Genomic DNA, 10,930 nt, shown 5'->3' on the forward strand with positions numbered 1-10,930 from the left:
AGCGTCCCACACAAGACCCAGCTAAGATCGAACCTGAGAGGGAACCAGATGTGACTTCCACCAGTTCACCAAGAACCCAAACCCGGCGAACTAGGAAAGAACCAAAATCCCTGGCGAGCAGACACGCGGACAGGCTGGGAGCCCAAACCAGGCAGTCGTCGAGGTAGGCCAGAACCCGAACACCTAACAGACGCAGGCGGGCCACAACGACCCAAGTAAGGCAAGTGAAAATGCGAGGCGCCAGATTCAAGCCGAATGGAAGGCAACGAATGCGGTAACCTTGATGTCCCACCACAAAACCAAGCCAGTCCCAGAACCGCGGATGAATCGAGACGTGCCAATACACGTCCTGGAGGTCCAGGGACACCATCCAAGTGCCCGGCTCCAACAGAAGCCGGGCAGCCTCCGCAAGGACAAGACCGGCAAGACAAGTCCAGAATGAACCGGAGGTCCGCACAGTCCCGTTCTGGGACCGGAAACAGGGGGGAGATCCACCTAAGTGAGGATGATGTTTCAACCACGCCCAAGCAAACCCACTCTGAGACGACTTGACAGAGAGCAGGAGAAGAGGCCTGCCCTGCAAGCCCCAGAACCCACCCCAAAAGAGGAGGAGCCACCCAACACCACCACAGGCTGCACGAAATGACCTGAAAGGCCCATGAATCTTGGGACCAGGCACGAGTAAACAGAGCGAGCCTCCTCCCACCACCCTGTCAATGGGATGAACTGCGAAAGGGCCGATGTTCCTTATGAGCACCCAAAAATTGCAAAGAGCGATCCCCGCACCCAACAGAAACAGACGGCACCGAAGGCAGTGCCGGCTCCAAACCTTGCATCTGTGACCTACCCCAACGAGCAGAACCCCAAGTCCTGGCACGACCCTTCTGGAAGGAACCCTCCCAGGACCCCCGGAGAACCAACAAGTTGGACATCGGACGATAGCTGGAAGAAGCCGCCTGCAAATACCGCTCAACCGCAGAATCCGCAAACAGCAAGGGACAAAAAGGTGAAGACAACTAAGAGCCAGGGCCCAACAGATTCCAAGGTGAGCACACCCTGCTGACACGCGAGACGTGCAGTGAAAAAACGCAGCACCGCATCCCTCAAGATGCGGTGTTACCCCACTCATTGTAACAGAAAGTCCCGCTCAGAGAGTTGGAGAACCCAGGTGGGGTCCAACAGGGCCCAAGGCCTCCAAAGTCAGCTCCTCCCCAACCCCAGGAACCTCCACATTAGGCCCCGGGGGGCGAGTCAACCTCCAAAGCCCTGGCCTCACAAGAAACAGCTGAGGCGGCCAGAAAAGCCAGAAGAGAATGGACCCACTGGTCAGACCCCGGAGCCACAGCTAGAGGAATGGACTCGAATGCCTCTGTTACCACACCGGAAGGGGCAACAGCTGAAACTGCCCGAGTCTCAGAAACCTTTAAACCCTGCCCCCGACTCCGAAGCCCTCAGACACTTCGGACCTGGGAACAAGGGAAGGGGGAAAGGGGGGGACAGAATGAACCACAGCAGGGGAAGAACGAGGGGGTGTGGACTGAATCAAGGCCAAAGCGACCAACCTCCCCAAGTCTGGGTCCCTATAAGCAAAGCGGGGCATCCGGGGAAGCAACCAACCTACCTGCTTGATACCTGCTTGATGGGGTTCTGGGAGTTCTTCTACTCCCAAGCCCGGCCCGAGGCCAGGCTTGACTTGTGAGAGTTTGGTCCACCAAGCTATTGCTAGGAGCGGCCGGCAGGCCCACATACTCATCACAGCCCAGTTGGTCGGGCACTCCTTGAAGAAAACAATTAGTTTTCTCTTGAAGATGTCTACGGTTGTTCTGGCAATATTTCTGATGCTCGCTGGGAGGACGTTGAACAACCGCGGACCTCTGATGTTTATACAGTGTTCTCTGAGTGTGCTTATGGCACCTCTGCTCTTCACTGGTTCTATTCTGCATTTAACCTTGCACATTGCAGCAACCTATACCTAGCATGCAATGCCTGAGCTGCCTGCCACCCGGGGGCCAAGCAGGGGGGAACCACCGAACACCGGAGGTCAAGACCCTAATATAACTGAGGGCAAGGAACAAATACAAGGCAGAGTCTCCCCCCCCCCCCCGCACCAGGCAGAAACAAAAAGAAAAAAACGCAAGAGGACAATGTACCCAGGAGGAACAGAGCCGGCCGCTGTAATAGGTGAAAACTTGCTGCTCAGTATCCCGTGCTCCTACTAGTGCAAAAACTATCACTTACCCCAAGGTAAACAAGGGAGGAAAACCTCCCAACGCACTTGATGCGGCTAATCACCGAGCAGCAAAAGACCAACAGAGGTAGACCTGAAGGTGACTTGTGGAAGATAACCCCAAGCCCCAAGAGCAGTACTTACAGGGCACTTAGAGAAGGAAACCCTACGTGCATGCAGCCCGAGTACCTGGAAATATTACTCCCAGCTCGCACACCACCGTAAGAGCAGTACTGAATACAAGGCGAGAATCACAGAGACAACACAAGAGAGAATCTGGAGCTGGAGCCACACAACCATGCCACAATCACATCAGCCGAGAACTGGAGGGTGGATTGCTGCCGTGGTGGGTCTGGGGCTCCCCTTTCCTCCTCCCAGGGAGAGGGGAGCTGCGCAGACATGCGGCACAGTTTGTGTTACGTCATGCTCGTTTGCTTGTTTTCATTTGGGGAATTCTGTCCACTCGTTTTCTATTTAGTCGTTTTAACCAGAAAAGGGTTTTTTTTTTAGGCGCTTACCTTTCTGGGTGCCTGGCCCAGTCAATGGCAGACAGAATGCTCCAAATCCCATGTGCATTTCTATAAGCCACTGCTCCTCGTGCCTCTCTGAGGGGGCCAGGTTCTGGCTCGTGGTCTCCGGTAGGACTAGAACTCCATTCACACTGACTGATGCCAAAGTCTTATGATATACATATCAGCCTGGATAGCTTCGGGGAGCCGAAGGGGCTCCTCCCAGAAAAAAAGAGAAAACAAGACTAAGACAACTGTGCTGTCATAGTCATATTCCTGACATAACAAAATAGAAGCTACCTACCTAAAGGTATTTTTTTCCTTAGCCATACGACGAGATACGGTGTGAACATGACGAGGAGGTACAGGAATGTTCACTTCTAGACCCAAAGCATGAAGATGATTCTGGAATATTTTAACAAATTTATAATAAATTGGAAAATAAATAATAATTTAACACATTCATGAATACAGACAGTGGAAATTTCATAGTACACAAGGCACTGAGGGCACATTATTGAAAAACCAGCAATGAATGTAACGAAATGCCATTTCCTGGGCGAGCCCTGAAGACTCCTTGAATCTAACAGACTGAAATACGCTATATTAGTCTGGGGCTTCAGTCAATGAAGTTTTGCCTACCGAAGACCACGAGCCAGAACATGGCCCGCTCCAAGAGGAGCAGGGAGCAATGGCCTTAGGAAAACACCCCCATGTATTTGGGGGTATTCCATCTGCCATCGACCAGGGTTAGGCACCCAGAAAGGTAGGCATCTCAAAACAAACCCCACTTGCTAGAAAACTGAAAAAAAGGGCCAAACAGAAAAACAGAACTCCCCAAAAGAAAAAAGGAAACAAGCTGTGACAGTGTCCCACCCCTATATTTCTCCTAACCCAGCTTAAAGAGTCATATCTCCATAACCTGAGCATTCTCTGATATCCAGGGAACATTTTCATATGTGTGAGAGTATGGAGTGTTATCAGGTTGGCTGAAAAATTGCCATTTAAGTGTGATTATGCAAGGGGCTTACACCCTTTTGGGGCACAAGATGGTGCCGAGCCATTGTTTCCCTCCAAAACGTTGTGACACCTTCCAGCACCTGATTGGCCAGGTGAGGTCACGTGCCGGAAGTAGCCAATGATGAGAGCCCTCGGGTGGTGTGACGTCACGAGACTGAGGGCTTCCGGGGCGGCTGGTGCCTGGGCGGGCAGAATACGTTACGGACCGTCACAGAGTGAGGACGCATTCCCGTGTGCTCCAGATCTTGAGGCCAAAAAGCCCCTACCAGTGGATTTAAGCATCGTTTTAATACTGTAGATATCCCGTGAAGTGCCAGGAAGCAAGGATTGGCCGGGATAAAGAATCAAGAGCTCTATATTCAAGAGTCTGTAGCAGGGATGGACGTTGGGCTGGAGACGTCTGGGACGACCGGCGAACCACGTTCTACATATCAAGCGAGTAGCAACGGCCGGGCCGAATCCACTGGAAATGAGGCAAGGGAAAGCTCCACTGGACTGCAAGTGTGTCTACAGTGCCAGTGAGAGGAGGAGGACCGTACCTGCCGGGTGTGAGTACGGCGAGGACGGGATACTACGAAGACGACTGAGAAACTTGTGTGTGTGGGAACTGATCAATGGAAGACCAGAAGCCAGGACCAGGAACCTCATCATCCCTCGCCAGAGGACAAGTCAGCTTCATAAAGGAATGAAGTAAGGTAGATAGTTATCCCTCCCTTTACCCCTTTGATCTAGGTGAGCTAGGATATTTTATATATCGTGAAAATTTCTTGTTACCATTTATTGTCTATGTGATAGTATTAGGCTAGGAGCCGAGGAGATCATGTAGGCATGAATTGGTGGTGGAACATAAATATGTAGATGCGGCGACGTTAGTGTATCTGGGAATAGTAGTTGGTTTTCAAGAAGCCAGAAACAAACTTTGAATCCTCCAGCTGATTGTGTTGCCAGAAGCGCGAGGTGTGTCCCCGCCGGTTCGACAGTTGGAGCTGTCAGCTGTCTGTGTTGCCAGAGACACAACGAGAGTAGGTTGCCGCCATCAGAAATTTCCGCCTGATTATTTCCCTATACAAGTGTATATATTTTTCTTCAGTAAATTTGTAATCTTACCTATGTGTTTGAGTGAGCCTCCATTCTCTAGGGCTATTTTAACCCTTAAATGGTGCATAGCTATATACCATTTGACACCCACAGGCACATACCAAAAAAAAAAAAAAAAAAAAAAATTATTTTTTCTTCCTAACCTGTTAATTTGTGTTCACTGATCACGGGAAAAATAATAAAAAAATCATAGGTGGCATATATTGCCCGCTATAAGGCGGGGAATTCTGGCAAAAAATAGGCGCTGACTCAGCATGCGTCCCAGGCGGCCTGTTGATCGCCAGCTGTCAGGCCGGAGTTGCCACAGAGATAATTACCTAATTATTTCAATGTCTCTGATTGATTTTTTGTAGTTTTTTTGCTGTAATATTATTCAATAGTGTGTAGTGTGATATATTTATATAATAAAATGAGTGAATCATCGCTGTACTCATAAATATGGTGTGCATATTGTTGATTCAATTATGTTCATCAAACAGTGAACAAATACTTGTCGGTTATTACACTATATACACAGGTTATATATAAGTATTTGCATGTTTTGTTCACCATAACTGTACATCTAAGCTTGTATGGTGAGCAAAGGCACAAAGACGTAGGACCTCACACAGTCAGCTGATGGCTGCTGCCCTCAAGGCCAGACGCACTAATATTTCTCCTACAACAATACTGTTTGTGGTGTTATTACGCTATATACACACATTATATATAAATATCTACCTGTTTTATTCACCATACTTGTACAAGTAAACTGGTATGGTGCCCAAAGACCATCGTGGTCATCAGTAAACAACATGATAAGTCCTGCAGACGACGCTCCTCCCTCACCAAAATGGCGGCTCCCAACCTACTCCTCTCGCTGTTTATACCCTCTTTACACACGTTATATATAAGTATCTACATTTGCGTTCACCATAGCGAACCACTAAGCTGGTGTGGTGAGTGCAGTCAATAAAAGGTGGCCACACACAGTCAGAAGACATCGCCATCATCCTCCCTCCCACAGCATTACTCCTCCCTCCATGGCGCACAGCGCTAAATATCACCACAATCCTGCTATTATCAGAACCCTGGTCAGTTTTATCACAGTCAGGGGTCTTCTGTAATAATATCATTGCTACATAATAGCATGAACAAGAATATTATGGCATTTTTAGGGGATGCTGTGGTCACAAGCTGAACAGAAGTGCTGTGAGTTCATGCTGCGTGCGTCAGGCTTGATTGCTCACTCAATACTGAGGCCCCTAACACCCTGGAGTTTGGCCCACAATTTAAAAAAAAAATGGCGTCTGTTTACAAGAGCCCTGATGGAGGTGTGGTGAACCCCGTGTATCCGCGGGCCGTTTAAATCTTGCGTAGTACTCCAAAGCATCACATGATGCGATGCGCAATTTACTGCAAGTCGGTCAAAGCATCATATGATGCGATGCACAATTGAAGGGTTAAGTGAAACCATTTATGTCAACTTGCACTGCACATGAGATTGCATCCTTAAATTAAGATAACTAATGAGACCACTGACGTGTTGCTGGGACACGAGTATAAACACCCAGCTGGCGACCTGAGCAGACCAGATACCTAAGAGAGTGTGTCCCAGTGTCAAGACAGGCAGGTTCAGGCGTGTCACAGGTAGACTTGAACCTCTCCACTCGCAAGGAGTATATATATGGCCAGCCCTTAGTTGACTGGAGGTGCCCCAGGGCGAGCAGTGGCGCCTGGTACTGAGGGGCGAAGACCCGTGGGACGACCCCAACCATAGGTAGGAAAGGGGTGAACCTTGACACAAGCAAACAAGCAAACATCATTCACTGCCATTGTGCCACTTGTCCGTGCAGTTCCCTCCCCCGCCCCCAAGAAGGGGAGAGGGGTACCCCGTACCCCCTCATGCAGGCTGCATACACTTTAGTTCGAAGGCTGATCATCAAAACAAAACAAAACTGCCGACTGGAGGGAGGGAGGGTGCCAGGGAGCCTCTGGGGCTCACCCAGTAAATGGCATTTCATTACATTCAACGCTGGTTTTCTGTGGGAAGCCCTGTTGGCTTCCAGGAGATACATAACCAAAGATAAGTAAAAATGGGACTTACCTGGGAGGCGGCCTGCACTGTGTACCTCAACTCAAAGATGAGACAACTGGCTGCAACCTGCGACCCAAGGCAACACATGAATGACTGGGACCAGGAACTTTAAGGAAATAACAGGTGGCCAGGACCCTGTTCGACCTTCAAAACCCCTGTGTCTGAATGTCAGCCCAAGACATGTTCCCAACACAGCAGCCAGAGCAGCATACTTACGAACATCATGGGCACGAGGGTAGACAGCAGGCTGATTAGACTTAATAACCCTTCAGATGACCTGAGAGATCCAAGCCCTGGAACAGGGAACGAGGGAAATCGGATCAACCCAAAGCGTGTCCACAGCCACAGAAGCCGAGGCGCACAGGTAACAGCGCAGAGCCGCAACTGGACACAACGTGTGATGCACCCCCGGCCAAACTAACCAAGCATCAATAACCCAAGGGACCCTCCGGAAGCCTGCCATCTCGATTGTCACCAGAAAAGAAGGAAACGGATGCAACCGAACAAAACATCCACCAGGACCGAAAGAGCAGAAACCTGTGCGCCCGAGAAAAACATGAAGCTCACCAACCTGACCCCCAGAGGCCAATGCCAACAGAAACAATGCCTTCCGAAAGCAATCATGAACCGAAGGGGCCACCACAAACTGAGGAAAAGAAAGAAAAGAGAGCACCCGGTCCAAGGACCAGGACAGCTCAGGTGGCACATGAGCAGGCCGGAGGAGAAGCAAAGCATGAGAAAGCTTAGGGAATGGGGCGGAAGTGACATCCACCCTGAACTCAAGCTGAAGCGACTCCACCAGTGCTGCACAATAAGAGGACAGCGCTGCACGATAAGTGGTGACAATATTAGGCATAAGATGACGGTCCTCAAAGAGCCAAGAAAGAAAGGACAAGACAAGCTGAACAGAATTAGAAGACAACCCATGAAGAGAGTGGAAAAGGCGAAAAGAACGCCAAGAGACACCATACTGTCGCCAAGACGAAGACTGCAGGTGGGACCCCTTCAATGAAGCGACCTGATCACCAAACAAGTGGTGATACACCAGCATCAAAAGGACCAGACACTGGTCCTGTTATGTTTCTGATTTATTCAAGTAATTTAAATGAGCACAAATAGAGTAAGTAAATAATTATCAAAAGAAGGCACAAAGCCAGGAAGACAAAATGAATTAAATGATTCACTCTTGATCGAACCAACTAAGAATTAATAATGAAAAGACCTTTTCGCGAGCCCATCGACTCATTCTTTCTAGCAAAGAATGAGAGGGCTGCAAACGAATATAATGCCCACCAGGGCCAAAGGATCAAAACCTTTATCTCCAGAGAAGAGAGTGACACTCCCCAACCCTCAAACTGGAGGTGAAAGCCAACACAACACTAATGTGAGAAAGAAACCAGGACCAAAGCGGAAGCAGTGAACTGGAAAGAGGACAGAGACGCCAGGATGTGCTTGAGAAACCTGGATGACTCAGGAGAAGCATGAGCAGGCTGGAAGGAAAACAAAGCCTGAAACTACTTGGGGAATGGCATTAAGGCAGTATCAATGGCATTAAGGCAGTATCAATGGCATTAAGGCAGCATCAATGGCATCGAGGCAGTATCAGTATCATTGAGGCAATATCAGTGGCATCGAGGCAGTATCAGTGGCATCAAGGCAGTATCAGTAGCATAGAGGCAGTATCAATGGCATGGAGGCAGTATCAATGGCATCGAGGCAGTATCAATGGCATCGAGGCAGTATCCATGGCATGAAGGCAGTATCAGTGGCATGGAGGCAGTATCAATGGCATGGAGGCAGTATCAGTAGCATAGAAGCAGTATCAATGGCATGGAGGCAGTATCAATGGCATGGAGGCAGTATCCATGGCATGAAGGCAGTATTAATGGCATGGAGGCAGTATCCATGGTATGAAGGCAGTATCAATGGCATGGAGGCAGTATCCATGGCATGAAGGCAGTATCCATGGCATGGAGGCAGTATCAATGGCATGGAGGCAGTATCAATGGCATGGAGGCAGTATCCATGGCATGAAGGCAGTATTGATGGCATGAAGGCAGTATCAGTGGCATGAAGGCAGTATCAGTGGCATGAAGGCAGTATCAGTGGCATGAAGGCAGTATCAGTGGCATGAAGGCAGTATCAGTGGCATGAAGGCAGTATCAGTGGCATGAAGGCAGTATCAGTGGCATGGAGGCAGTATCAGTGGCATGGAGGCAGTATCAATGGCATGGAGGCAGTATCCATGGCATGGAGGCAGTATCCATGGCATGAAGGCAGTATCAATGGCATGAAGGCAGTATCAGTGGCATGAAGGCAGTATCAGTGGCATGGAGGCAGTATCAGTGGCATGGAGGCAGTATCAATGGCATGGAGGCAGTATCAATGGCATCGAGGTAGTATCAATGGCATCGAGGCAGTATCAATGGCATCGAGGCAGTATCAATGGCATCGAGGCAGTATCAATGGCATCGAGGCAGTATCAATGGCATCGAGGCAGTATCAATGGCATCGAGGCAGTATCAATGGCATCGAGGCAGTATCAATGGCATCGAGGCAGAATCAATGGCATCGATTCAGTATCAAAGCTAAACACAAGCAAAAGTGGCTCTGCCAATGCCCAATTATGAAAGGCAACAGTATGAGGCAGGAGATGTCCATAAAGAAATGACCAAGAGAAAAAGGAAAGCACAACCTAAACAGAGAGAGGAGAATGATGATGGAGGAATAGTACGAGGTGGAAACAAACACAAAGCAACATCCTACTGCTGCCTTGAGGACAAATGCAGGTGGGACACCCTTAACCCAGCCACTTGCTTGTCACTGCAATGGTGATAGAGATGCATCAAAAGGTCTAGACACAAAAAGCCAAGGAGATGTTCAAACCAGTAAGGTATGTCACTGGAACAATCTTCCAAAAGAGGTGGAAAAATGCTCGGGGTTCGAAGACCCAGCAAGACGAACTGAAACCAAGAACCAGAAGGACCACCTCTCCATTGTAAAACTCCAATCTGGCCAAAATCTGGAGCAATAGCTGAAATGGGGAAGAGAAGCAAAGGAACTCCCCCCCCCACCTCGACCAGTCCAGCTGACAGACATTTACCATGAGCTTTGCAATCGGAAAACAGGGCCACACATGAGGGAAGGTGCCGATCCCATACCAATGCAAAGAGATCCACATCGGGGTACCAGACCGTCTCACAAGGCTACGGGAAGGATGTCATCGATGAGCCTCTTCAAAAAGACGGGATGGAACAAGAGAGCCTGTCTGCAAGATAGTTCTAGGCCTGGTCAGAGACTGGGCAGTGGGGATATTGATCCTCAGAATCACCGCAGCGTAACCTAGAACATGAAAGGTGTGGAAAACCAAACCAAAAAAAAACAAAAGATGAGCTTCATGTAGCATCCAATTCAAAAGAGGGATGGATTGAAGAGATCCCCCTCTGTCCAAAGACTGAACCACTGGGGAGCAGTCGGAATGAACCCGGATCACAGAACTTGGAGGAATTCAAATCCTCCTCTGGGCGTGCCATATGGCCACAAACTCGTGCACCATACAATGTGCTTCACAGAGCAATCCTGATCAACAAAACTGGGTGGAAAGGAGTGCAGAACATCAAGCCCCCCCAGTCCAGCGGTTATGCATCCATAAATATGCCAACCAATGGTGGAAGATGGCAGTACAGAACTTAATAAAAAAAAAAAACTGTAGACGAAGCTGGCAAAGCAACAGTCAACAATGGGCAGACAGGTCCCAAAACCAGATAGGGTTGGTGGCAGTAAAATGCCCAGAGCTATATTCTGCCAAGTGGGTAAAACCTCACAGATAAAGTACACGCACCTCCACCCACATCCCTGAATACCTTCTCCAGTGGTTGTTGTGGCTGAATAATTTGCTAAGCCATTTGGCTGCTTCAATGCTTCATTTCCTATGAAATGAAGCATGAAATGAAAGCTTAAATGTCTTTAAGCTTTCTTGACATTCGGGACGCTTTCCCA

General features: G+C 49.0%; 1 protein-coding gene across 5 annotated transcripts in view; it reads right to left on the reverse strand.

Moving 5' to 3' along the window:
* LOC123767975 (actin remodeling regulator NHS) overlaps positions 1-10,930 on the reverse strand; it is a 478,645-nt gene that overhangs the window by 87,181 nt on the left and 380,534 nt on the right. For all 5 annotated transcript variants that reach the window (XM_045758206.2, XM_069306562.1, XM_069306563.1 and 2 more), the window contains one exon: positions 3,041-3,141. In XM_045758206.2, the coding sequence (XP_045614162.2) occupies positions 3,041-3,141 (101 nt within the window). The remainder of the gene's footprint in view (positions 1-3,040; positions 3,142-10,930) is intronic.

Source organism: Procambarus clarkii, chromosome 58, assembly GCF_040958095.1.
Source record: "Procambarus clarkii isolate CNS0578487 chromosome 58, FALCON_Pclarkii_2.0, whole genome shotgun sequence".
In the NCBI taxonomy this organism is placed as follows: Eukaryota; Metazoa; Arthropoda; class Malacostraca; order Decapoda; family Cambaridae; genus Procambarus; species Procambarus clarkii.